We start from the raw sequence: 27648 nt of genomic DNA on the forward strand, positions 1-27648 counted from the left end.
TGAGGTTTACGTCTCTTTCTGTTTACGCGGCTTGTTGTGTTTTCTGTCACTTTAATTTTCATTGGGCTTCATGTTTTGGAATCAAATATAAAGTTGATGAAACTGAGATATGAGTGAACACGTGGAGAGACGTGTTCTTACCATGTTCAGGTTGATCACGTCAGTAGAATGTTTTCATGCTCTAATGTGAAGGAAACATCACGTTCCTCAGACTGTCCGTCGCTGCAGCTCCTCTCTTCAGCCTCTGTCTCAAACATGTATGCTCCTGTCTCTTTAAGACCCCCCCCCCCCTCCTCATGAAGCCCAGTCGTATCTGATTGGCCAGCTGAATCTCTCTGTGGTGATTGGGTCTCATCGTCTCTGAATTGAACATTAAACATCTATATTCTTTGGTTATTGGTTTTATTCTTCATAATTCAGTTTATTCATCTCTGCTGTGAAACACATGTGGAATAAAAACCTTTGTTAAGTTTCTTCTCTTGTCTCATGATAATTATAATAAAGTGACATTAAATGAGGTTTAACTTCCGGTGGTTTAATGTGATTGTGTCTGATGTCCCTGCAGAAATAAAACATGTGTAACTGTGGAAACAATAAAAACTGAAAACACTGAACTACTAACTCAGGGTTTGTCTTTGTGATCAAGGCTTCTACAAAGTGTTACAGTAACACATTACACATCCGGCTAGCCGCCTTCAAAATAAAACTGCTATTTTGTATTTGATAGTGTGATCTGTTACCATGTTCGTGTATTCATTTGTTTTACCTGTTTTAAATTATATTTCTCTTAAAAATCTCTTTAAAAAAATTATGCAGATGTTGAATTAACACTTTCTCCCATCAGGGACTCAGCATCATGTCATGCTGGTTCCGGTGCCGTGCTTTTGTCGTGAAGGCCGGTGGCCGTGTTTCCGGCCGCGAGGCGCCTTGTGCCGGCCGCTTGACTCCAGGAGCCGCTGTCATCTGAGCTCCATCATGGAATAAACATGGCGCACAACAGGAGCATCCTCTTCGAAGGTAAGACCCGCGCCTCGGCCGCTGTTCATCCACCTCCCCCGGCTCCCCCCCGGGCTCCTGCCCCGCAGAGGAAGCTCGTGAAGCCGCTGGTGTCCGCTCATCATCGGTCCAGAATACGTGCGGCTCCCCGGAGCTAGGCTAGGCGGCTAACGCTAGCATCGCTCCGCTCATCCTCCGGCAGCCGGGGTGAACGCGAGCTGCCAGGCCGGTGACAGCGGCACATCTACGGCTTGGCACGGCGGGACAGGGGCGGGGAGAGCGGCTGCGGAGGGATGGAGGTCCGGCTCGGTTCGGCTCGGCTCGGTTGGTCTTTAAAGCCTGAGCAGCTAGCAGCGTTAGCTCTGGAGCTAGCTGGCTCTGCAGGGTGGAAGCTGGATGTGGTCACAGGCCTTCCTGCCCCAGAGGCTGCTCACCTCCACAACGTGGGAACTTTCCTCATAACACATTGAATCAGGGATTCGAACCATCAGCTCTCTGTTCTGCTCCTGCAGCTGGAGACCAGCCTGCTAGCCTGCTAGCTGCTAACACCAGCTGCCTAATCTCTGACACAGTGAAAACTAGCAAACATTCTCCTTCTGGATGTTTCTGCTTGTTGTTAACATTATAAATAATATTTAACTTTGTCTGTTTGATAGTTCGTATTCATGTTGAATGTGTAGGAGCCTGGAACACGAATACACACAATGGAAACATCTGTAAAGTCGAGGCTGTGATAAAACAGGCAAAAAGACACAAATTCAACTTAAAGGTTCCGTGTGTAGAATGTAGTGACATCTAGTGGTGGAGTGTCGTGCTGCAGCTGAATGACACTTACTGCCGATAGATCATTTCACCTGAATCTTACAAACTGGACCTTTAAATATCGTTTACATACTAAAGTCACATGAACCTAAATGTCCTCAGCACATTGGTCCAGTGATGAAGGTCGATGCCGGTGATAAAAAGATTAGTTAATGATTCCTAAGATGTCGTTATCAAACTCATGACTGAGAAATGTTATTCAGCTTTGATATTTTCAGTTTAACCATAAACCGGATTTAAAACGCAACTAAGTCAAAAGAAATCACAAATACAACCAAATATATCAAACTTGGATTATGAATCTTTTCTGCATTGTTTATTATGTCAAACATACGTTTTTATATTGTTATGAGCACAAACACTGACATGAATGTGAAATGCTTACACGTGATTCACGTCAGAACCAGAGGAATCTTCAGGTCCCAGCTCTCGTGTGTCAGAGCTGGTGAAACAGGCTCAGTGATTGTTTTAGGAATCGTGGGAGTAACTGGATGTTTAATATCTACATGAATCACGTTTCCTCCGAGGATGACGTCCTGGTAGGATGGAGGACAGGACGGGTGGATGTGAACGTCTCGTGGGAGTCGAGAGTCTTTCTGGTGAAGTCTTCTCCGTCTCTTCAGCCTGTTGTGATGAATCGTGTCCTTGTGGTCGTAGTTGTTGTCGTCTTGTCCGGCAGGAAATCCTCTAACGTCTGAAGGACAAAACACAACAGCACAGGAGAATCTCAACCTCGACCACAGTATTTATTGTGATTTATGAAATGTGAAAAACATGAACTTTGCAGAGCGCTGGAGTTGCACTAAGAACATTCTCTGTAGGTTTGAACTGAAGTGAACCAAGAGCTGTGAGATTATAAAGTAACATCTGATTTAAACACTTCAAAGTGAACGTTCTTGTCATTTTAAAAGCCACTGAAAAGGATAATTAACAATAAACAGGGAACAACATGTTGCATTAAAAGTTCTGCTCCTCGCTCAGCGTCTGGTGATCCTCGGCTGAGAAGGAGAACGTGATGCACGAGGCCGGGAGGAAAGAGACAGACGCAGCTTTAAAGGGGACATATTATGAAAATGTCACTTTTGTAGAGCTTCTACACGTTAATCTGAGTATCTGGCATATCTACCGTCCCAAAAACTCTGGAAAAAAACAACTCCCGCGATTTGTTGTGGTTCCTCTATAAACAAGGGACCCCCGGATCACCTCTAAACGTTGACTCAACAGTGAGGAGGGATGCTGCTGCTGCGCCAGCTCCAGCTCCCACTGCTCCCACTGCTCCCACTGCTCCCACTGCTCCCACTGCGGGGCTGCACTGGGGAGCGGGGGCTCTCGCAACCAGGCTCACCGGGAGTGAGGGGGGGCGGGCACTCAAAACAGGTCAATCTGAGGAGGGCTGTTTTAAATGATCCTTGTGGTATTTTGACCAAAATATGTTACAGACATTTCATTAAGACCCCTAGGAACCATATCAACTGTGGTGAAATGGACACAATATGTCCCCTTTCGAGTTCGTCTCTTGAGCATGTTGTGTGTAGCCAGACGGACACGAGGACTGAGACATCACCTAAAGTACAATATTGAATTGTTTGGGTTGTGTTCCGCTGGAGTCATGAAGGAAACGCCTCCATGATTGAATCTCCTGTTTCTGTCGGTGGTTTCTCCGTCCTCACGCCTCAGTTGATTCATGGAGGAAGTAGGAAGCCACAGTAGATGACTTCCAGCCGACAGTTGGAGATCAGGGCAGCGACAACATCACATGTTCAGATTGAAATATGAAAAATGAAAACTGAACCAACGTCAGCTTCATCTCCACATGCGTCTGACTTCCCACAGTCATTCTGTTTATAGAAGTTTCATGTGGAGTTGGGGATCGTTGGAGTTTCTCTGATATCAGAGCTAAATCAAGACAGTTCAGTTTCTTATGATCTGGTCCAGTAGGTGCTCGACGTGTAGGATCCATTAAAGTCTCCAACTTCATCTATAACCAGAGCCTGATTAACAATATCGCCCGACACCTTCACAGATATCAGCATCATTACGTGAACATTATACTGAATAAACCGCAGAGGAAAAAGTGCGTTAATATTATGGTCTTCATTCAAGTTCTTAATATCTTATTTGTTAGTGTTTTCTTTTTATCTATAGCTCTTCACGTTGACAGTTTCCAGGTGGGAAATTAAGAACATTTTGGAAAACATTGAGAACTATTTAACGTGTGCACAGTACGTCTGAACTACATTCATTTCACAAATTATGATATTAGTGTTTTCATTTTATAATGATCAGCCTGAGATGTGGTGTCATGTAACTGGTCACTTCAGCTGATGTGTGTGTCTCTCTCTCTCTCTCTCTCTCTCTCTTGTTCCTGTGGGACTGAAGCTCTGGACAGATCAGAGACCAGGCGGGATGGAGGCTACAAGCACAGCTGGAGCTTCTCTCTCTCTGGTGAAGAGAAGCGGACACATGAGTAAGCACTTCTTCTCCCCGGCCTCTCGTCTCAGCAGCGCTGCACTGCATCACTCTGCCCCCCCCCCCACAGCTCGCTCCCTCTCCCTCCACATACAGGAAGTGACCTCGGTGACACGGCCACGAGCAAAGTGTTCCCGTCTGCCGGTAGATTCTCTGATCGGGTCGGATTGAAGAGATCAAACCAAACCTCCAGTGAAACCTGATTGTACTAAAAGAGTTGAAGCTCTTTTCATCTGACAGTGTTCTTTACGATCTTTGCATGACACACACTTGTGTAAACAGCAGCACTTCACTGCAGGTCCAAGGACAGGACGAGATAACACAACCTGCAGCGCAACAACAACACAAAGGTGCTCACTTCACCAGCTAGAAACACAGAAGATTAACAAACCTTCACAAGTGTGAGGAGCATTTCAACAACTTGAACATTTGACAGCATCGTGACAGTTTTGGTTTCATAACTGATTCATCTGTTTCCTTTATGAATGGAAGAGTTGCTTTCTATTAAATGTCAAAAAAAGCTCATCACAGTTTCCCAGAGAGCAAAACATTCAAAACTCCTCATATGAGAGAAACAGAAACAAGTGAATCAATCATCGTTTCTATTAATCAACAAATCTTTTCACCTCTGGCTCTGAACAACCCTGATCATCCACTTTGTGCAGATATGTTGTTCGCTGAACTTTACACACAACATAAACCAGTACATGTGTTAACACCACGTTCAGTACACAAACACATGATCCTTATCGTACTGATTTGATTTGTTTGTTCCATCAGTGCGAGTGTGGTGAGCATGGAGGAGATGGACAGGCAGCAGCCGACCCCCCCCGAGGAGAAAAAGGTAAACTTCTCTCCACTCTCTTCTTCCCTGACTTCCACACACTGAGGATGGGGGACTCCCAGCAGGCCGTGGGGCCGGGGGACTCCCAGCAGGCCGTGAGGCTGGTTGACTCCCAGCAGGCCGTGGGGCTGGGTGACTCCCAGCAGGCCGTGGGGCTGGGTGACTCCCAGCAGGCCGTGGGGCTGGGTGACTCCCAGCAGGCCGTGGGGCCGGTTGACTCCCAGCAGGCCGTGGGGCAGGGGGACTCCCAGCAGGCCGTGGGGCTGGTTGACTCCCAGCAGGCCGTGGGGCTGGTTGACTCCCAGCAGGCCGTGGGGCTGGTTGACTCCCAGCAGGCCGTGGGGCTGGTTGACTCCCAGCAGGCCGTGGGGCTGGTTGACTCCCAGCAGGCCGTGGGGCTGGTTGACTCCCAGCAGGCCGTGGGGCTGGTTGACTCCCAGCAGGCCGTGGGGCTGGTTGACTCCCAGCAGGCCGTGGGGCTGGTTGACTCCCAGCAGGCCGTGGGGCCGGGTGACTCCCAGCAGGCCGTGGGGCTGGTTGACTCCCAGCAGGCCGTGGGGCCGGGTGACTCCCAGCAGGCCGTGGGGCTGGTTGACTCCCAGCAGGCCGTGGGGCTGGGTGACTCCCAGCAGGAGTTGGCGACACCACAGTCTGGCTGGCGCCTGCTCGACGCCCACAGGAACCCAGGAGTCGGAGGATTTACGCTGCTGATGCTCTTTAGAGTCACTTCCTGGAGCTGCTGCTGTTTTCTTGTACATGTGGGTGCAGGGTGTCACACTGGGATTGTTCCTCACTGCAAACAAACTGGGTATTGAGGCCACATCCAGATTCAAGAAAACAATCAGCAGCAGCCTCAGCTTCCAGTGCAGAACACAACATGGAGAATCCAGTGTTTCTGACCCTGTTCCTCATCCTCTCTCTCTGGTGTGTCTCTGCAGGCTCCCACCCTGAGGCACTTCACTTCCTCTGACCCCTTGAGGACTTATGAAAACCGGCCAAACAATCACATGAGGCCTCTGAGCAAGCTGGTACCCAAAAACCTCAGGTACCTTTTTATCTTCTGCTTCCACAAACCCTGCTGCTGCCAGTGATCGCCACCAGGTGGCAGCGTCGTTATCAGAGAGAGTCGACAGGTTTGTTTTTACCCAAGTCCTCACAGTGGGTTTGATTTCCGTTCCCTTCCTCCCCGGCAGCGAGGTCCCTCTCACCGTAGCAGCGCCCCCTCCCATGCCCAACAGAACCAACTATTTCATCATCAGGCCCGCGCCCTCACCCGGGATCCTTCTGCAAGGACGCCACTTTCAGCACGCACAGATTCCCTCTGCAATAAGGAAACCAGTCCAAAGGTGAGAGTCCGGGCCGGATCCTCCTTAGAGACCAGATGTTCAGAGAGGAACCTGCTCTGATCACAACCACACGTTTACAACATGCATCCCATAAACGTCCTGGTTCGTCTCCTGTAATGTCTCTGATGGACTTGTTTCTTTCTCCTCCTGTAGAAATGACTTCTCCAGCACACAACAAGCTGTAGAAGTGGACAGCATCGTCCTCACCTGTCCAGATATCTCAGGTACCGTCCTCCACTCACCAAACGCACCAGGGGGCGTCGTTTCCTCAAATCGACATCAAACTCAATCTGAGGCCGGTAGAGATCAAAGGAGACGAGTGATGTTTTAAAGGATTAATAATAATTATGTTGATTTGTTTTCCCCTGTCAGACGATGAGAGTGTGAACGTGAAGCGACGCATTCAGCAGAAGAGGAAATCGCTGGACGGCTGCGGTGGTTTTCCTGATCAGGTGAAAGCAGCGGAGGTGAGAGACTCGTTCAGTTCAGTGTCTCAGTCTCAGATCTCCAGGGAACATGTGGTGAGATAATGTGAGACGTTCCTCAGGAGATGGTTGACAACTGAGAGAGAGACAGAAACACATAGAAAAGGTTTTCTAAGTGTCACACACACACACACACACACACACACACACACACACACACACTCTCACTCAAACCCAGTGTTTCTCTCTGGCAGCCTCTCCGGCCCACCATCTATCCGGCCGTGTGCTTGAGGTGCAACAAGCCGTGTGAGGACATCAAGTGTCCGAGCTGTGGGAACATGGCGCCGGTGCTTCCCTGCCAGCAGGCTGCGCTGTCGTCCCCGACCCCCCGACCCCCCATCAGGTCCCAGCCCTCCCCCGGACCAAACAGCCTGCAGCAGAACTTCTACAAACCGGCCACCACCATGAGGGCGCCGCATGGCGAGACCCTGCCAGTACGGATCTCCAGCAGAGGAACCCTGCTGCCTCTGAACAACGGCAGGTCCCCCCTGTTAGCCGGGACGTCGAGCTGCTGCGGCACCCGGAACCCCCCCAAGGGGAAGAGGACGGCCCAGCAGCACAAGCTCAACGATCCCAGTAAGTGAAGGACAGATTTACATCGTCCCGTCTCCACACTGAGGTCACCTGGCCGTTCTGTTCTATCCTCTTGTGACACGACTCATGACCTCAGAACTTTGCTAAATGTTGTTTCTACCTGTAACTTTGTAAGTTGCCATCGTCTCAGTGAAATTAGTTTCTGAAAAAACAAACAGAATCAAATCACCACGTCGAGCTGAAAACCAACGACAGCACAAACCTTTAACTTCTCTGTGTTTCCTCCTCAGTCGTCCTGTCCAGCGACGATGAGGAGGAGGCCGACAGCGGCAGCACAGGAAGCGTCAACCGACTGGACAGCGTGTCCCCCCGACCCGCGGACTCGGCCCACTCCTCGCCGGCGCCCTCTGGAGGCCGAGTGGAGGCGGCGGTGAAGAGAGCCGGAGAGCAGGAGGAGATAAACTCTGAATTCTTTGAAGACGTCAACATGAAGGTGACGATACCACGGAGGTCTCGGATGAAAGACCAGGTGAGGGTCAGCAGACCGATCCCTCAGAGCTCCTCAGGTTTAATCGAGCTCACTAGAAACTCACCCTGTCCCTCACGTCTCACACTCTGCTTCTGTCCTTCACAGTTTGGAAATCAACCTGCTGAGCCGTTCTCACCAAAGACCAAGAAGCCCAAGTGCATGCCCAACAAGTGCGCCAGCATCATACTGGAGTGTCGGAGCGTAAGAGTAGGAACTCTACGCAGGATGGTGACCAAACCTGTCGTGGTGAGTCATTTGTTCATCTCACTTTCTCTCACTGTGAAACACAAACTAAGAAAAATTAAACAGAATAAAAGCAAAACAACTTGATCTGTCTCCAGGCTCTGGATTCATCCTGAGAGTTCAGTCCACGTGAAGTAGAGACTGTGGAAATGAATGATAAATATCTTCTTGTGTTCTTTCTCTTTTCAGTTTTCCATCGAACACATCCAGCTGGAAACCGAAGGTAAGAACCAGCCGTAGTGAATTCAGTGAATAAGACCCAGTGAGCTGAGCAGCTGGAGTCAGACCCCGGCTGAGTCACCGTCCTCTGCCGGTGTCTGAAAGATATACAGACAATTCTTTAGTCCCTAAATCACAATGTGAAGCATAAACTAAGCAGATCAAATGGAGACAAGGAAGATTATTTTAGACTCATTGAGAAAACGTCCTAAATCAAACACATGGTTTCAAACACCTTCTACAAAAAGACACAATTAGGACCTGTCCTCTGAATGTCTTTGTGTCTGTCCTCAGGTGCCGAGCCCAGCAGCGTGGAGCAGGTGTGTCTCCGGGCCTCGGAGCTGATCAGCTGTGAGTGGTGCAGCGTGAGGAAGCTTCCCGTCCTCTTCTTCCAGACGACGCCGGAGGAGTGCGACCGCCTGCGCACACAGCTCAACATGACCCAGGAGGGGGGGGGGCTCTGGTACGACTGCACCGGGGAACGTGAGTACACTCGTGAACAAACACACACATTGTTCCTCTTTCTGAGACCTAATGAGTCACATGGATGCATCTGGTGTCCGGTCAGAGACGGACGAGAAGTACATCGTGTTGATCTTCGAGAACGGCCTGGTGATGAAGGAGCAGATGATCCTGGAGGACATCCTGGGAGAGATCGGCCGGACCAACAACCTCATGAACTTCCCGACCAAGGTTCCCTTCGAAGAGGCCAACATCCGCCTGGTCAACTACAACAAGGCCACGAGGCAGAAGGAGGACAAGGTGGGTGCAGGGAGAACGCTGGAGTGTGATGAGTCAGAGGTCGAGGTGATCAGAGCAAAAGTCTGAACCCCAAAGATATTGATTTAATATCCTCGGCCCTTTGTTTCTCTTTCTGTGACGTCTGCAGACGAAGCCGATACAGTCTCCTCCCAGAGTCACGCAGGTCTCACCGCTCGGCAAAGTGTCTCCGCTCCCGATGCCCGTCCGCACGCGGATGTCCACCCGCCAGCACACCAGCACCTACTTCGAAGACGAGGACGAGGACATGACCGACCTGCAGCCCACCTTCTCCGGACCAATCATCAAGTGAGCGACTCGTCTGCTATGACGCTCTGCATCGTGAGAACATTAAGAACTGTGGTGCAGATTTGGTAAATTTCAGTTTCCACAGTCTCAGCAGGAAACAGCTTTAAGGAAAAGTTCAGAAAATGTCCCGAGTCTCTGAGTCCCGTCCAGAGTTCAGTGCTCGTCTGAAAACAGCTTCTCACACCTGATGTTTTCTTCTTCTTCAGGTTAATGGTGTATCCTCCTCCTCCAGCCAAAGGTGGCATATCAGTCACCAATGAAGACCTCCACTGCCTTAATGATGGGGAATTCCTCAATGACGTTATCATAGACTTTTATTTAAAGTAAGCAGAGGATTTCCTCACACCACAGTCAATTAAAAGGATCCGTGTGAGTTTTCCCACTGAAACCAGTCATTTGATTGTTTTTCAGCTATTTAGTTCTAGAGAAATTGAAAAAAGAAGATGCACAAAGAAGCCACGTGTTCAGCTCCTTCTTCTACAAGCGCCTGAACCAGAGGGAGCGGAGGAACGTTCCAGACACGACCAACCTGCCGTGAGTGCCCCCCCCCCCCCCCCCGGCAGCCAGGAGCCTTTCAGAGCCAGACCTCACTCCGACGTTTCTCTGATCAACACTTTGCTGTTCTTGGTTTTTCACAGAATCCAGAAAAGGAAGCACAACAGGGTGAAGACGTGGACTCGGCACGTGGATCTGTTCCAGAAGGATTTCATCTTTGTTCCCATCAACGAGTCGTGAGTCTCAACTTTGACAAACAGAGATCAAATATTCTACAGAACTTTGTCTCAGTGAAGTTTATTTTCCTCGTTGTCATTTGACTCAGAGCTCACTGGTACCTGGCTGTCATCTGCTTCCCGGGCCTCGAGGGTCCGCTGTACGAGCAGAACCCGCTCTACCCCGGCTCGGCAACAGATCCCACATCAGTAGAGAACCTCCCGGACCACTGCCGCCCTCTGTCCCCGGACGGAGACGGGCTGGACAGCTCCTCGGAGCAGCCGTCCCCCGGCGTCCCCGAGGCGTCTGGAGACACTGACAGCGACCTCGCCAAGGAGAGCTCCGCCTTCACAGACAGGAGGCCGGAGCCGTCCAGCAGCTTCCAGGCCAATGGAGAACCACAGTACACGAGTGAGTCCCCGTCTGAGGTCCGGCTGAGACTGTTACTCACTGACCCAGGATCAGATCCTGCTTCACCTGTGTTACCTCCTCCAGAGGTTATCATCAGTTTGACTGTTAGTTAGCAGGACTACACATTAACTGGGAACCTGGTGGGAGGATGTGGTTTGGATCAGGAGAGAACTCATCCAGTTCAAAGTGCCAGAGACTCAGAAACATGGAACAACACATAACACTCTATTGATGATTTAATTTCCTCTGCTGCAGATTCATGATTCAGTTTGTTTGTCTTCTTCCAGGCGAGTTGCACAGAATCAGTGTTTGTTACGGTTCAACCCGAGGAGACGAGGACGCCTTCACCTTCTCTGACGACCAGAGCTCCTGTCAGGTATCTCCTCAGGCTCACGTCTCATCTCTCTCACATCCCAGTGTTCAGTGAATTCATCAACAGTCACAATGAACCTGTAACTGAATCCAAGCTGAGCCCAGTTTGACTCCTGTGTGCAGGACGAGTGCAGTGAGGACGGGACGGTGGCCGAGGACACGCTGGGCGCCGCCGACGTCTCTGGTTTGGTTTCCAAACAGAACATCTGCAAACAGTGAGTGGTTGCACGTCTGGGTTTTCACCTGCAGGGGGCGCTGGTGCTCTTCATTCAGAAGAAGCTGAAACGTTTACTTAACTGCAGTATTACAACTTTTCAAGTCTTCTCCTGCAGCCTCTAGTAAAATGTCACATGTCAGTGAGTCCATGTTAGAAAACCACTGAACGAGTCGGACCCGACAACCTGCTGCTGCTTCACAAACACTAACCACACAACATGATGTGTGGAGCCTCCTGTGATCCTGCTCCTCAGTCTGAACTGACTCTGGTCCTCTTGTTCTTCTTCAGGCCTTGTATCCTCATCATGGACTCGCTGCGGGGTCCGGCCCGGTCCACTGTGGTGAAGACTCTGAGAGAGTGAGTGTCCCAGCAGCACAGACCTAGAACCTTCATACCGAGAGGAACCGACGCTGCAGGGCACTGACCGGTGTGCGTTTGTTTCAGGTACCTGGAGGTGGAGTGGGAGGTGCGTAAAGGGACTCAGCGCAGCTTCGGGAAGGACGTGATGAGGGGGTCCAGCCCTCGTGTGCCTCAGCAGGACAACTTCAGCGACTGTGGAGTTTACATCCTGCAGTATGTGGAGAGCTTCTTCCAGGTGAGAGATCCACTGATCAGGCTTTATGCCTTTTATTTTATTAAGTTTAAACAAACGAGTAGATTCTCATCTGGAGGTGGAGACGACTATTTCTGCTGAATATAAAAACTGAAAAGTCTGATAAATAAATAAAGGAGAACAAAAGAGAATGATGAATGACATAATTAAAACCAAATGAGCCTAACATTTTATTTCATTTCACGAATATTCCTTCGTTCCATAGTTTCATTTTCAAATGAGAAAAATGTAACATTTTTATTTCAAGGACAAAGGTGATTTTTAGTTTTTTCATCTTCAAACTAAAGTTCATCGAAATGAAATGTGTAATGTTTTTAAAGTAACTGGACACAACTAGACAAGACATTTGTTGTTGATTTCAATGGTTTTGACAAAACATCTATAAAAGGGTTTGTCCCTCTCTGAGTTTCTCACCTTCCAGTTCACATGAAGTAATAATGAATCGTCCTCTTTCTTTGTCTCTTGTTCAGAATCCGATCCCCAGTTTCCATCTCCCAGTGAATCTGTCCGACTGGTTCCAGCAGCAGCGAATGAAGACGAAGCGCAAAGAGATCAAGGAGCTGATCCTGCAGATCCAGACTCAACAGGAGCTGAGCAGGGACGGCTCGGACCAGGTCCGGGCTCCACCCGCCTCCTTCGAGGAGCCCGAGATCAAAGAGACTTCTGGGTCGACGGGCCGCCCACCAAACCTACACATCAGCCCCTGAAATGCCCCCCCCCCCTCCCCCCAGCTCCTCCTCGTCCCGTCGCTCCCGGGCCGAGCGGCGCCGAGGGGCGTGAACCTGAACCTGATTGTACGCTGCTGGTTTCACGAGGAATCGTCTGAAACGCTCCTGAACTCCCTCGTCACCCACAGACTTCCTTTGAATTTGTATTGAATAAAGAACATGAAGTGTAAATATGCTGGAGTTTCTCCGCTGCCTTTGTAATTTACTGTTTTCTGACTCCTACATGAAAGTGGCTCATTAAGTTATGTTTTCATAGATGTTGGAGAATCTGTGCAGAAGATACTGTTTGGCTCTGGCATCGTTATTTTTTATGCTCATGCTGTGTAGAGGGAAGATGATTTAACTGAAAAATACACTTAGAGGAGGTTTATGTTATTTGTATGTTAAAATTCTCTCGTCTGGAAAGTGTGAGACGTTGTTCGGTGCTCGTTGTGTCTCTTCCATGTGGAGGTGATGAGCAGTTTCACAATTAAAAGCAAATTTAGATGCAAGAGTGTTTCTGTGTGTGTGTGTGTGTTGTTGCCACAGACTGAATAAAGTTGGACGACATGACGGCTCCTGAAAGTGAAGCCAAAGTGTCCATCGCCCCCTGGTGGCTGGCTGCAGTGCAGGTCCTCCATGTTAGCAGATGGGAAATGGACCAAAGTATAAAAGTAGACGTTAAATAAATGTTTGTCAAAGATGGTTTCTGTCATTTCAGGTCGTTCTTATGTTTGTTCAAGTGTTTCTGTTTGAATGAGTTATTTGATGATATAAGATGTGATTGACAGCTGACACTGACTCCTGATTGGTTACCACAGCAGAAACGTGTTGAACTTTATTCACAGTCTCTGGTTGTGATTCTTTAATACACTAGAAGGATACAAAAAATGAAACTAACACAAAACACAATAAAAAAAGTACAAATATTTGAAGATGCAGTAGCAAAGTGCTTCACATAAACTGACTCATTTGAAGAATAACTGTCATACTGAATGAGGTCTTATTTTAATATGTGCACAAAATAAAAAAATTAAAAGAAAGACCACAATAAAACCCTTTTTAAGAGATGATGTCAGTGAGATGACCTCAGTCCAGTGATCTGTTCATTCTGCTGCCGGTGGTCGAGTTCCCAGGTTTCACTTTCTCTCTTCATGGAGACTTCAGTGTTTCCTTTCACTCAAACATTCATGAAACGTTTTGTCGTCTCACTTCACGGACGACTCACAATATTAAATCATTAAATAATAATCAGCAGATAATGGCTGCTGACTCACTGCTGCCCCGTGTGGCTGGAACAACAACAACAGTGAGTCAGTCTGATAATGTAATTAACTCCAGGTGCAGTTCTGCTGGAGCCTAAATGGACCTTGTGTTGAGAGTGATCATCTTTTGACCTTTGACCCGACTGAACCAGACAAATGGACCAAAACCTATCATGGTGTTAAAAACTCCATTTCCCATGAGCCTTGAGTTTGTGGGAACTGGATCACGAGTCTTTCCCAGACGTGTCGGTGTCTGTTCACTGATATGAAAACTTCTACTTGACTGAAGAAACGATCCAGAGACGATCTACACACGAATCAGAAATGTTTCTCTGAAATCAGCATCGGCCTCCAAAAAGGCTCTATTTGTTATTATCATCATTATTAATATTATCATCATTAATAATTATTATGAGCGACTGGTCTGACGCTGGTGTCCACAGTGATCAGCAGGGGGCGCAGCAGCAGACGGAGATTAGCACCATTGTTGTCGCCTTTGAAATAATCCCAGTTAATCCTCAACCTTCCCCACAAGGCCCGGTGTCACATATGTCAACACAGTCAAGTCAGATAATAACAATACGTATTATTATGTAATAATATTATGTAATAATACCCCTGTTTTCACCACAAGATGGCAGCGTTTGCATCCAAGGTATTTTGGCTTCAGTTCTGGATACGTGGAGAGGCGTCGTCCATCTTTATTTAAAATGTATTATTTGAACTGTTGCTTTTTTCACATTGTCATTACTGTTGTTATTTATATTATTATTATTATTAGTAGTAGTAGTAGTAGTATTAGTAGTAGTAGTATTAGTAGTGAATCCACTTCCCTCTGCCCCTTTAACTTCGCCCGGTGCTCCGGACAGCGCCCCCTGCAGGGAGCCTCGCTCCTCCGGCCCCCGGGATGGAGCCACCTCGTGACGTCACGGGGCCGGTTTCCCAGGACTGCTGCGGGAGTCGGAGGCTGCGGGGCGGGGAGAGAGAGGAGACGGCAGCCGGAGCGGACGCCTGTCATCCGGAGACTCCCGGAATAACACGATTCAGCCACCGGACGATCCCCAGCGGAGTCCCGGGAGTTTACACCCACAACGAGGTAGGTAGCACCGGGAGAAGGGGTCGCCCTGTGCCCGGGCTGCGAGCTAGCTGCCCGGCTACAAGGCGCAGCAGCGTCCCGGTGCTCACAGCCAGCAGCACCGGGACGTAGTCAGAGGAGAGCCCGTCCACACGGAGCTGAGAGCCGGGGGACGAGTTCCGACACCACCGGGCTTAGTTCTGGAGCAGTAACCTAGCTTTAAGAGGAGACACCAGACTACATTTAAACTCTCGACAATTTAATGTCTTCTGATGATAATTAGCATCATGCGTTTGATATTTTCCTGTCAAACACATAATTAGATGAATAAGCTGAAAAGCTAAATTTCGGCTTATTAAAGCTGTTTTAATTTATAATACAACTTATACTTTTTGACACAAAGCATCGCTGCTATCACCACAGAGGAGGTGGATGTTAGCCAGAGAGCACAGGGGACACAACAGGCAAACAGGATATAAAAGTTGGATTATGAGTGTCTAATGGTTCTTTGTGGATTTCTTCACAAGCCGAATTGAAGAGAGGCCTCTCATGGAAGGGACAAAGTGATGATTCATTGTTTACAGCGCGTGTGCGTGTCTGGGAGGCGAGGGGATTCCAGATTCTATCCTTTTTTAAATGAGGTTCTGGATATGTGTCCAGACGGTTAGAACCAGGGCTCGGTTCTGGAGCCACATTTAGCACAAAAGCTCGTCTGCAGCAGCGTGGAGGAGTAAGAGGAGGTGGAGGAGAAGCACCGGAGCGGACATGGTGCATGTGTGTTGTGCAGCAGCAGCTTCAACATGTCAGATCACACAGTGTGAGCCCGGCTGCGGCCTGCACACACATTAACACACACATTAACACACACATGCACACACACGTTAACACACACATGCATTCACTGCCTCTGCCGAGCCTGGGAAGGGATGGTCCTGATTTGCATGAGAAAGACTTGTGTGTGTGTATGGGAGGGGGGGGCTGTCCACTGTGACATTATGGATATTATGATGGCCGAGGCCTGTGCCTGAGGAAGATGATCGTCCTCAGGAGCAGCCGGTGCTCTATGATTACATAAGAGCTCTCACAGCCTCTTTGTGCTGGTGCTTTATGCCGAAGCTGCTTTGTAATCACGGTTAAAGCTCGTTTGATTCCCAGTCTCTCTGAATCTCTCCCATTATGTCTTTATTATGGTCTCTTCATCTGTTAATACCTGTGGCTTTGATTCATTTTCCCAGGATGCTTTGAGTGTTGGGGTTTTATTCCTCGAGGCCTCTCCTGATCTCTGAGAGGACTTCGCCCTTTGACCCCCTCCTCGCCGAGCGCTGTGATTTTATGGCCCAGTTCTACATACCGCTGCATTGTGTCACAACAGGAAGTGGAGCTGGTCGTAAGTGAGGCTCTTCCTGAGTTCAGGGAGGTTCAGGAGCCTCAGGGACCAGAGTCCTCTTCAGGGAGCGACCCTGATGACGCCACAGTTATTAGATGAGTTGATATTGAGCTTCATCAGGAGGCGGCGGTCAGGTGAGCATCTTCTGCTCTGAGGATGTAACAGTTAGAGAGTGATTGATATTATATAGAAAGTGTGACTCAGCAGTTTGCAGTTGGTGTCCGAGCGCAGCCTCATCTGAAATACACGTTAAAAAGTTTTCAGGCATGAATAGATTAATAGATAAAATCTTCTGTGGCCATGTTGTGTAGTTGGTGTTTGTGAAGAAGCAGCAGGTTGTTGGGTCCGACTCCTTCAAACAGGAACATGTGGGAACATCCAGGCGAGGGGCGGAGCCTGTAGAGCAGCAGGGGCGGAGCCTGTAGAGCAGCAGGAGGCGGGACATGTCATATAAACTCTGCTGTGGAAACATCAGTGTTGTTGTTTACAGCTCCTCCGGCGTCGGCCCTCATCACCAGAAGATCTGGAACCTCCTCGTGTTTCCAAGTGGACGTCTTCGTCTTCTACGTGTCCGGCTCCTCTTCTTCATCCTGAGATGTTTGAGATCTTCCAGATTCACGTCCGTCACGTGTTAGAATTCCTGGAATATCCTGGAAGTGTGTTGTGGAGAACGAGGGATTGTGATGAGCTCTCTGAGGAAGTACAGTACAGCACAGTACAACAGTTAAGGCGATAAAAGGCGACATGAAGCTGCAGCTTTTGAATCAAAGATTGAATTCTATAATCCAGGATTACATCTTTCTGTGCAGGCGTAAAGTGTCCTCCCTGTTTTCCCGTCTGTACGACATCAGGACCCTGAGAGTGAAGAACACACGGTTCATCTTTCACACCTGTGCTTTTCTTCATGTGATGTCATGAGTCTTTTACATTGAATATGTTGCCTCCTTGTCAGATAAAGACAGAACTCTTAATATTACACTTTGGACTCAAACTGTGATTCCATGAGTCTGGAGGTCTGTGTCTCTTCTGGAGCTTTCAGATGAATCATCATGGTCTTCCTCAGTGGTCAGATTAACCAGGGCCTGTAAACACAAGTCACGAGGGTTCACAAGTTTATCAGTTACTGGAAGTTTCCTATTGTCCTGGACACAGTTTGAAGTAGGTCACATGATCTTTTCACGAGTTTCCTCGAGAAACATCTTGAAGTTGAATGGTTGTGAGTTCTGTTGACCTCTAACGACCTTCACCTCCAGCTGGACGAGGCCTTCCAGCTCAGCTTCAGTGTGAATGGAAACCTTCTGGTATCTGGATGCTTCACACCAGAGTGAGAGTGAATCTTCTGCCTCAGTGATCAGCAGCCGGTCCAGGAGTCTGACTCAGGAGCTTCAGGTGGATCTCAGGTCTCATTCAGATGCTAACTAGAGGCTGGTCTGAACAGATCCTGTAGATTCAGAGCTTCACAGACATAATCTGTCAAAGACTGGATCAGAGGCTCCTTGACCTCAAGTCATGGGAATAAATCATGTTCCGTATTTATGAATCAAAATCTGTGAGACTCCCGATGAGGGCGAGCTGACGGAGACGTGTTGTTCTGTGTAGAACTGAATACGACTTTTGTTTCCTGTCTCTGACAAACCTGCAGAGTTATGGAATTATTAGATATAGTTTTTTATATACACTGGGACATCTCATGTGTGTGTTCTCATCATTAAAATGTTAAAATCATTTAAATCAGTTCATATTTGAAAACCCGCTTGTGTGCAGCAGATACCCGTGTGTGTACTGTGTGTACTGTGTGTTCTGTGTGTTCTGTGTGTTCTGTGTGTTCTGTATGTAATTTGTACTGTGTGTACTGTGTGTACGTCAGAAGCATCACTAACTTCTCCTTGATCAGCTGTGAGAGGTGACCCTGTGGTCCTCAGCTCAGAAGTCCTGGACCAGGCGCCGGCTCCTCGCTGTGTCTCCTCTCTGTTGTGGACACGCTGATGGAGGTGGAGGAGGAGGAGGAGGTGGAGGAGGTGGAGGAGGTGGAGGTGGAGGTGGAGGAGGTGGTGGAGGAGGAGGAGGAGGAGGAGGTGGAGGAGGAGGAGGTGGAGGAGGAGGAGGTGGAGGAGGAGGTGGAGGAGGTGGAGGTGGTGGAGGTGGAGGTGGAGGAGGAGGTGGAGGAGGAGGAGGTGGAGGAGGTGGAGGAGGAGGACAGGCTGGGGACCTCCCCTCGTCGGCCTTTGTAATTAGGGGAATGTGAGCTGAATTAGTCACGGCCCGGTGAGCCACAGACCTCAGGCTCTTGTAGTGACCGCCGTAAAGAGAGTGTCCACTTACAGGCCGTCTGATGGCCGGGCCGCCCCCCCCCCCCGCCCCCCCCCCGCTCGCTGCTCCTGTTGACTCTGATGTCGTGTTTTGTTTCTCACACTCTCTCACTCAGATTTCAGTCATTTCAAACCGGACGTTGTAGATTCTGGTGGATTTTGAAACTGACAACAAACCGACTCTGGTCCTTGAAACTTGACCTTGACCCAACGTCACCTCAGCATCATTTTATGTCACATCATGTTAACTCCTCACGGCCCCCCCCCCCCCCCCCCTGTCCGCTCTGGGACATCCAGCTGCTGGCGATCGGATGTCCACATCTGTGTCTCTGTGTCCAGAGGCGCTGGTGGTTCAGGGCTGGTCTCCTGCAGACGGGTCAGATTACCTCAGGATGAAAACATGTTGCTCTATGAAAAGTTCACAAGGTGATCAAAGTTCTTATTGAAGTTTTTTGTCGATTGACCTCAAATGGATGGATGAGATACTTTTTGCTGCTCGTTATCATTTGTCGCTGTTGTTGTAATAATTAAATAAGATGAAGAAGTGATTTAAATAACCAGTGAACCTATAAACTGTGGCTCTATCCTCTCCTGTGTAGAACCTTCCACACAGTCGAATCTGTCGTGTGATGGATTTTAAATCTTCTGTCAGAGCAGCAGGACTTTCATCTATTTTTAACTCTCAGCTTTTGAGGTGTAATGTGTATTTTTAGCTTCTCCCTCCTCTGAATGGAATCACTTTATTGTTTCAAACACGTTCTCTTCTTCAACTGATCCCAGCCCATCGCTGTATATGGTGGCCAGGCTGTACCCATAGCACCAGCGAGGGCAGCTGACCCTGGATCAGGTGTTGTTGACCTTTGAAACCGGCCGAACCTTCCAGTCATATTTTGGGAGGAGCCGTGTTGGAACCTGATGTTCAGATTAGAAACGGGGACAGTTCCTCCTCAGCCTCCAGCTGTTTGTCTGTTGATTGAAGCGTGTAGATGGCGTGTGTAGATGGCGTGTGGCGTGTTCCTCGTCACGCTGCTCGTCCTGCAGCTCGACTCCACACGCACTTTGACCCCAGTTCATGCGTCTCTCTCTCTTTAGCTCTTCTCTGGAATATTCAAATGACACAGGGATTCTTGTTTCTGCTGTTGCCAGGGTTTTACAGCTCTGAACCTTGGACTTCTAGCTACTGCTCTCTGCTGTGTGTGTGTCTGTGTGTGTCGGTGTGTGTCGGTGTGTGTCGGTGTGTGTCGGTGTGTGTCGGTGTGTGTCGGTGTGTGTCTGTGTGTGTCTGTGCCTCTTAAGGACCTTTTCCAGCATGAACACTGACCTTGTCAGGACTGGTGGACAACATGGGGACCAAATCTTGGTCCTAATGAGACAATCCTCGTAATAATTCTTCTTTATGTTCTTTAGTAAATAAAAGGAAAAGTTATTTGTCTCACTTTGTTTCTGATCTAAAAAAAAATGATAAAACTCATGATATAATATGAATCCTTAGTATCTGAACTGAGTGTTTCCAGTGTAGTAATGAAGATTATTCTTCCCTCTCACGTCCTGAGCTTTGACCCCTGACCTCCAGCCCCCCCCCACACCTGCTCATCATCCTGCTGACGCCTCTTTTCAAGGTTCACGTGAATCGTTAAAACTCTTTTGTGTAATGTGCAACTCCTTCAGCTGCTTGAGTCCCTTTTCATTGGTGTTAGACTTCGACTGGAGGAGGATGACTCCTGTCAATCTGTAAACTCTCTCACAAGGAGCTGGTCACAGATCAGCACTTTTCCATCAATCCTCAGAAATGAAGCCAAATCACACCTGAGACGTTTTGAGCCCTGAGGCCGATGTCGCTGTTTTAATTAAGATCAATCAGCATAAACACTTCTGGCAAGAGTTGTGAGAAAGATTGGAGGGGAGCTTGTGGCTTGGCAGGTTGTGATGTTCAGGCCCTGGGTCATGTGACGAACTCACGACAATAGAAAGACAAACAGAGGCTGGGCGGGTCAGAGTCCTTCCTGCCTCGGTGAAAAGAACCACCTGCAGATCTTCTGATCCTGGAACACGCCCTGACGCGGTGACTGGGCTCTGGGTGCGGCTGCAGCCTGAGAGCTGAGCGCGTTCATGAGAATCATAGAAAACATGAAAGAGTTCATATCTTTTCTTTCTGTGTCCTGAAGCTTTCAGAAGAGGGAACGTGTGTGAGGAGTGAATTCAGATCAGAGAGTCGTTTCTTCTGTGAATTACATGTTGAGCACAAACACTCCCTCTTCTTGTGGCGAGAGTTAATGTTTAACCAGGTTAACAGGGAATGACTCACCTGCAGATATCCAGTCTGACTTTACATGTGCTTTTACTTTCTCAGTCATTTATCAAAAGAATCATCAATTAAACTTCCTGCTGACGCCTTATCATTTCAGCCCTTATTTACATTACTGTTTTAAATGAAAGATTAGGGATAAGACAATGATGAAAGCTACTAAAACCACTGAAAAATGTATTTGCATCTACAGATATTAATTTTTATTATTCTTTAGCTTCTTTTAATTTTCCTGTAGATGTTTTCAGCAAGTAATAAACAGTTAAATTAAGGAAAGTGAAAAGATAAAGTTTGAAAAAACACATTAAAACAAATGATAACTGATAATAGAGTTGCAAAATAAAATAAACATTAAATAAATAACTTAGTAGAAGTGATTTATAATAAATAGGGGCCTTTTCTTCCTCCTTCGTATTAAACCTCTCTCCAGTTTGCAGCGATCTCTCCCAGTACAAACCTGCTCCACACTAAACCTAGCACCAGATTAATCTCAGGTTTCACCAGTAGAATGAAAAACCTGCAGGTTCGACTGATGGAGAACGTCTGAGTCTCGACTGCAGCACATTGATGCTTTTAAACTAAAAGGGTCCAGAACTAATCTATTTTCAGCCTCTGCCCTAAATATTAAAATCCTCTGAGTCATTTCAGCTGTAACGTGTGGAGCCGTCCTCTGGAACCTGCTCCCATTGACACCTTCACTGGGTGAGACAGGAAAGATGCAAACTGAACTGGGAAGTCAGAGCGAGAGGAGACAGTTTCACTGGGTCCTGCAGAGGGGACAGTTTGTGGGAACCAGACTTTCGATTCTTTATGTCCCTGCTGCTTCTCACAGGTTTAAATCAGTTGAATCTCACAGACGACAAAGAGACGTTAACACAACAAGACATCAGAGTTTAGCTCGTTAACGTCTTTAAATGAACATGATCACATGAGTGATGTCAGTGTTCTCCTGCTGCCTCTCGTCCACACCGAGCTGTCACAGTTTGTATTCAAGCTGAAGCGTCCTTTTCAAAATAAACCTTCTCCACGTGCATCTGCCCATGTGGAGTAAATTAAAAAGCATCTGAGAAGTGACGTGTGGACGTGTTCACAGTTCTGAGCTGAGGACCCCCCCCCCCCCCCCCCCCCCCCCCCAGCCGCAGCAGAGGCTTGTTTCCTTTGCTCTGCAGAGACGTGAGCTTCATTTCAGTTCACTCCACCACATCAAGAGCAAATCAGGACTTGTTTCACTTCCATTACTGAATCAGGCTCTAATGGAGATCAGCCAGAGGCAGGAAACATGTTGAGCTTCTGAGTCCAGAGTGAGACTGAAGGAGTCAGATCATTCTTCTACACTCTGGATTCAAGAGATTGAGATATATCCTCAGATCACAGCTTCTCAGGTGTTTGCTGCTCGTCTCTGTTTCCTGTTACTAATTGAATATCTTCAGATATCAGAGTCTCTTCAGTCTCTACACAAACTGTCCCAGCAGCTCCAGAAGAGCCCAGGAGGACAAGCCTGGAGACACTGTGGTTGAGGCCGGGACACAGAGGACACAGAGGACACAGAGTGGACACAGAGGACAGAGTGGACAGCCCTGAAAACAAACGGTCTTTAATGTGGACGCTGGAGCTGCAGCATCTGTCACTTTGTGTGTTGGAGAGGATTGTGTGAATTGGCCTGGAGTTATGTGTGTCGACCCACTCGCTGCTGACAAACAGCCGATTGTTGCTCCGTGTCCAGAGCACGCTCTGATGACCTCCATCGGCTCACGTGGCGAAACACAGACGCTCTGTGATGAGCTCAGGCACCAGAGGGAGAAGCACCCAGAGGGGCGGGGACAGAGCGACAGGAAGTCAGAGCCAACACAAACTGCACAGTGCGACTTTGACCTTCTACAGGTCAATCCCCTGAGGAGGAGTCGGGATCACACAGAAAGAAACGATGGAGACGTGTTTCAGTTTGTTGTTTCATCTCTAAACTCCATGACCTCAGTGTCTCACCTGCGTTTTGACCTTTGACCTTTTAGCTCCAGAGCCTCTCACATCCACACAGACCCACACAGACTCACACAGACTCACACAGACTCACACAGACTCACACAGACTCACACAGACTCTAACACAGACTCTAACACAGACTCTAAAACAGACTCTAAAACAGACTCTAACACAGACTCTAACACAGGCTCACACAGACTCACACAGACTCTAACACAGACTCTAACACAGACTCTAACACAGACTCTAACACAGACTCTAACACAGACTCTAACACAGACTCTAACACAGGCTCACACAGGCTCACACAGACTCACACAGGCTCACACAGACTCACACAGACTCACACAGACTCTAGCACAGGCTCACACAGGCTCTAACAGGCTCACACAGACTCACACAGACTCACACAGACTCTATCAGGCTCACACAGACTCACACAGACTCACACACAGACTCACACACAGACTCACACAGACTCACACAGACTCTAACAGACTCTAACAGACTCACACAGACTCACACAGACTCTCACACAGGATCACAAACAGACTCTATCAGGCTCACACAGACTCTAACACAGACTCTAACACAGACTCAAACACAGACTCACACAGACTCTAACACAGACTCACACAGACTCACACAGACTCACACAGGCTCTAACACAGACTCTAACACAGACTCTAACACAGACTCTAACACAGACTCTAACACAGGCTCACACAGACTCACACAGATTCACACAGGCTCAAACAGGCTCACACACAGACTCACACACAGGCCGTGGTATCAGGTTTGTTTGTGCTTGTATCTGTCACAGCACAAACGTTCACTCTGAGATCAGACCTGTGATGCTCCAGTTGCAGGCTGCTGTGGTAAAAGGGACGGTTGTGCTGCAGTGATCACGGTTCGATTCCCCTGATGGACTGGGAGATCCTCTGGTGATGTGGTTCAGTCACAGCTCCAGGTCACAGCTGTGTGGATGGAGCGTGGCGTCGGCGTGGAGTCTGTGAACTTCCTGTTGGATTAGTGCGTTAAGCTCATGGAGCAGCACTACAGCTGATCTCAGACCTGCACTGAGCTCGTACCTGACTCTGGTGCTCCCGAGCTAACCCTAACCCTAACCTGACATGATACCTGAAAGGATCCCTGGTCTGGTCACTGGTCTGGTCACTGGCCTGGTCACTGGCCTGGTCACTGGTCTGTTCACTGGCCTGGTCACTGGCCTGGTCACTGGCCTGGTCACTGGCCTGGTCACTGGTCTGGTCACTGGTCTGGTCACTGGTCTGGTCACTGGCCTGGTCACTGGCCTGGTCACTGGTCTGGTTCAGTTCAGGCTTGGTCACTGGCCTGGTCACTGGCCTGGTCACTGGCCTGGTCACTGGCCTGGTCACTGGTCTGGTTCAGTTCAGGCTCGGTCAGCTTTGTCTTGGTGCTTCAGTCTAGTGATCTTCTAGGTTTCTAACACGTGAACGCTGTGAGACTTCTTGTGATGATATAAAGCTGTGACACACCTGATCTCCAGGTTGAGACACAGTGTGAACACAGTGTTTCTGGATCCAGTAGCCGACGGCTGGTTTTTCCTGTTTCCTCCCACATGGGACTGGTTTGTGGTTCGTGCTGTGGTTTCCCTGCGGCAGCTTGTTTTCACAGAAACAACTTCTGATGTAATGAACTTCTGCTCATTTCCTGAATAAAGTTTCTTCTTCTTCAACATTTCTTATCCAAGTTTTATACATTTAGTTTTTTTATTCACTGTGCAACACTTTATTCATGTTTTTGAAGACACTATAAATAAGTATAAGTTGTTTTTGACATTAACAGGAACTGGTGTGTGTTTTGCTCTCATTGGAAAATGAAGTCATTCTTTTCTACGAGCGACAGAAAAGCTTCTTTCTTCTCTCAGACGGTTCTGCTCATGTTTTCCAGAACCCTCGGAGCGGAGCGATGGAGGACGGGAAGCCGGTGTGGGCGCCGCACCCGACGGACGGGTTCCAGCTCGGGACCATCGTGGACATCGGAGCCGACAGCCTCAGCATCGAACCTCTCAATGGGAAGGGAAAGGTGAGCGAGCGCCTGAGGCCCGGGTCCCACAGCTGATGTGTGGAAACCACTGGTTTCACATTCACACGCTTCACTGGGGTCGTTTCATACGAGCAAAACTAATCAGATCAATATAATGATGTCACTACCTGGACTGGAATGAGTAGTCGTCTGTGGAAAGTTGAATTGCATCATGGGTAATGCAGGCGCCAGGTTTGGTTCAGCTCTTATAAGTGAAGCCAAATCCTCTCTACTGCCCCCTGGTGTCTGGCTGCAGTATAGCTCATTAACCCCCTCCATGTTAGCTGATGGGACTCGGAGCAAACAAACAAAAACAAAATAGACAATAAATAAACGTTGTCAAAGACGTTTCAGGTCGTTGTTATTTACTCTGATGTTGATTCTTGGTTTCCGACCAGTTTGGGTTTAATTAGTTATGTGATGATTGACAGTTGAGACTGACTCATGGTCGGTCGAGCAGGTGTGTGGGCGGAGCCACGGCACCACAGCTCCTTTCCCAGTGATGTCATGGGGCGTTGCTTTCTGAGATTCTTTGGCTCCAGTTTGGACAGTGGACGGAAGTGGAGACGTGACGTCCATCTTTATTTATCGTCCTTAAATACACTTAATGATTCTATTGTTTGGACAAAGAAGAGGATTATGGGGAATTAGAAAAGATCTGTGTGGTTGATGTGTTTCCATATTTCTCCATCTTTCATTTCCAGCAGTTTAAATCTATTAAGGTTTCGGTTTGAGAGGTGATGCTGTGTTGGTGCTTTTATACCTGAGAAGAACCAGAGTGTCCCCAGACAGAATCTCTGGATCTTCCTACGAGAGCCTTTTGATTTAATGTGTCACTCAATGTCATGTGGAAGAGGAGGAAGAGGATGAGGAGGAAGAGGAGGAGACGGAGGAGACGACAGAGACAGAGACAGAGACCACCACAGACCTGAAAGCAGTGAAGCATCATTCACTCTGTGATTCACCTCCGGCCCTCAGTCCACAGCCGGCAGCTCTAATGTGCTGGAGGACAGAATCAATCAGGCCGATCTGAAGTCAAGTGGCTCTCAGCAGGAAGATGAACAGGTTTCTCTTCTCACCGATATCTCTCCGGTGATTCACTTCCTGTTGGATGAGTCGCCCTCTGCAAAGCTCTTAATGTCCCTGAGAGGCCGAGTGTTTACTGTCAGTCAACAACACACCGGACTGACGCTGCTCGACCCAGACAGGGTTTCCATCGGACGAGGGAAAGAGTGTTTTTAATTCTGAGTCTTATTATAAAGCCCTAAGAACTTCTGGAATCTCACACGTGATGTTAACCTTAAATAAACATAAACACATCTTCTGTTAATCATGAAACACCATTTGTTATCATTTAGTCTGTTATGTTTATTTCACACAACATAAAGACTTGGATGTGAACTTGGACAGACGTGTCAGTTAGTCTGCAGGACAGAAGGATCCAGGTGTAGTGTCACTTCCACTTAGACCTGGTGAGAGAGGGCGTTGGTGGAGGTGTGCACGCCCTGATCATTATTTAAACTTCATTCCTTCTGTCTGTCTCTCTCTCTCTCTCTCTCTCTCTCTCTCTCTCTCTCCGTCTATCTGTCTGTCTGTCTGTCTGTCTGATCCCCTGTCTGTCTCTCTCTCTCTCTGTCTGTCTGTCCCCTGTCTAACAAGTGATGTATAATGCCTGCTGAGCTGCCTTCATGTGCTGAAGCAGGTTTTGTGCAGTGATATATTTTGGTTTCATAATAAGGAGGGACCACTGGGCTACGTGAGGAGAGAGAGCATGTCTCTGTGGGACCGGCCCATCTGCTGCAGGACCCCTCGCTCCTCTGAAGACACCCCTCTCTCTGTTTGTGGACTCGTCCTCCTGCTGCAGAGTAACCCTGGGAACCAATCAGACGCCTCCCTGACGGTTCTACACCTCAGATCCAAACCTTCACAGTGACGAGCAGCATCTCAGAGGCTGCTGTGCCAGCTCGGCCACACCACAGTAAAAATGTTGCCCGTCCAGAAACCGGTTTCAGAGAAGTTGGTAAACACTGGTCTGTGTTTTCGTCTGGACGAGTAGAAGCAGAGATGATTAGAAACTTTTAAAGATTCCTACAAAACATCACAACTTTCAAACTGACTTCCTCCTCTCCTCTGATGGAATGAGCCCAGCACCAGATTGTCCTTCACCCAGCACGAGTCCCAGCAGGACAGAGACTCTGTGATGATGACACCATGAGTATCATGCTCTCTGTCTCTGTCCTGACGTCCGTCCCCGTCCCTCTGCCAGCGAGAGGACACCTCGTCAGACACTGGCACAAACTGGCTGCAGCAGCACAGGCTGCACATTGTTCTGATCAGACGCTCACAGGCCTCGGCTGCAGAGAGCAGATCTGAGGACAGCACGTCTCTGTGAAAACGTTTTTCTTTTTCCTTCAGATGTGAGAGATCTGATCTGAAGTCAGCGTGTGAGGAAACACCGGCTGGGTTGGGCCGAGGCTGCTTTGTGTCCTTCAGCTCCCGGGAGACTAATCTCAGGATAAAGAATCTCATCAACTGGTCGTAAAGACAAACCTGCAGCAATCAAAGGTTATGAGTCCTGGTCCGAGCTCAGAAGAAGCTGGAGGATAAAACGCTTCACGTGACGTCTGCAGAATACTTTATCAACTTTATAATCCATGGGGCCTGTTAACTTTTT

At 48.4% G+C, this 27648-nt stretch overlaps 2 protein-coding genes across 4 annotated transcripts in view; both read left to right on the forward strand.

Moving 5' to 3' along the window:
• The first annotated feature begins 907 nt into the window (after positions 1 to 907).
• senp6a (SUMO specific peptidase 6a) lies at positions 908 to 12590 on the forward strand. 3 transcript variants are annotated; one of them, XM_053445784.1, is made up of 24 exons: positions 939 to 1017; positions 3964 to 4040; positions 4198 to 4285; positions 5068 to 5131; positions 6070 to 6176; positions 6325 to 6477; positions 6631 to 6701; positions 6850 to 6944; positions 7157 to 7538; positions 7787 to 8025; positions 8131 to 8271; positions 8458 to 8491; positions 8782 to 8970; positions 9056 to 9249; positions 9377 to 9555; positions 9762 to 9878; positions 9967 to 10089; positions 10194 to 10286; positions 10376 to 10677; positions 10965 to 11053; positions 11173 to 11264; positions 11555 to 11623; positions 11711 to 11861; positions 12350 to 12590. In XM_053445784.1, exons 4-24 carry the CDS (start codon positions 5084 to 5086, stop codon positions 12584 to 12586), a joined length of 3105 nt encoding a protein of 1034 aa, XP_053301759.1. In that variant the 5' UTR covers positions 939 to 1017; positions 3964 to 4040; positions 4198 to 4285; positions 5068 to 5083; the 3' UTR covers positions 12587 to 12590. The 3 variants fall into 3 exon arrangements, with proteins under 3 accessions (XP_053301757.1, XP_053301758.1, XP_053301759.1); XM_053445782.1 differs by lacking the exon at positions 3964 to 4040 and having other exon boundaries at positions 908 to 1017; XM_053445783.1 differs by lacking the exon at positions 3964 to 4040 and having other exon boundaries at positions 908 to 1017; positions 6850 to 6929.
• A 2200-nt stretch (positions 12591 to 14790) lies between these two features.
• Positions 14791 to 27648, forward strand: part of LOC128459982 (unconventional myosin-VI) — a gene marked incomplete at its 3' end in the record, with an annotated part of 40308 nt that continues 27450 nt past the window's right edge. Inside the window, 2 exon segments of the mRNA XM_053444966.1 lie at positions 14791 to 14947; positions 24840 to 24974. Coding sequence (XP_053300941.1) covers positions 24858 to 24974 — 117 coding nt within the window.

This window comes from Pleuronectes platessa, chromosome 17 (genome assembly GCF_947347685.1).
Source record: "Pleuronectes platessa chromosome 17, fPlePla1.1, whole genome shotgun sequence".
Taxonomy (NCBI): domain Eukaryota; kingdom Metazoa; phylum Chordata; class Actinopteri; order Pleuronectiformes; family Pleuronectidae; genus Pleuronectes; species Pleuronectes platessa.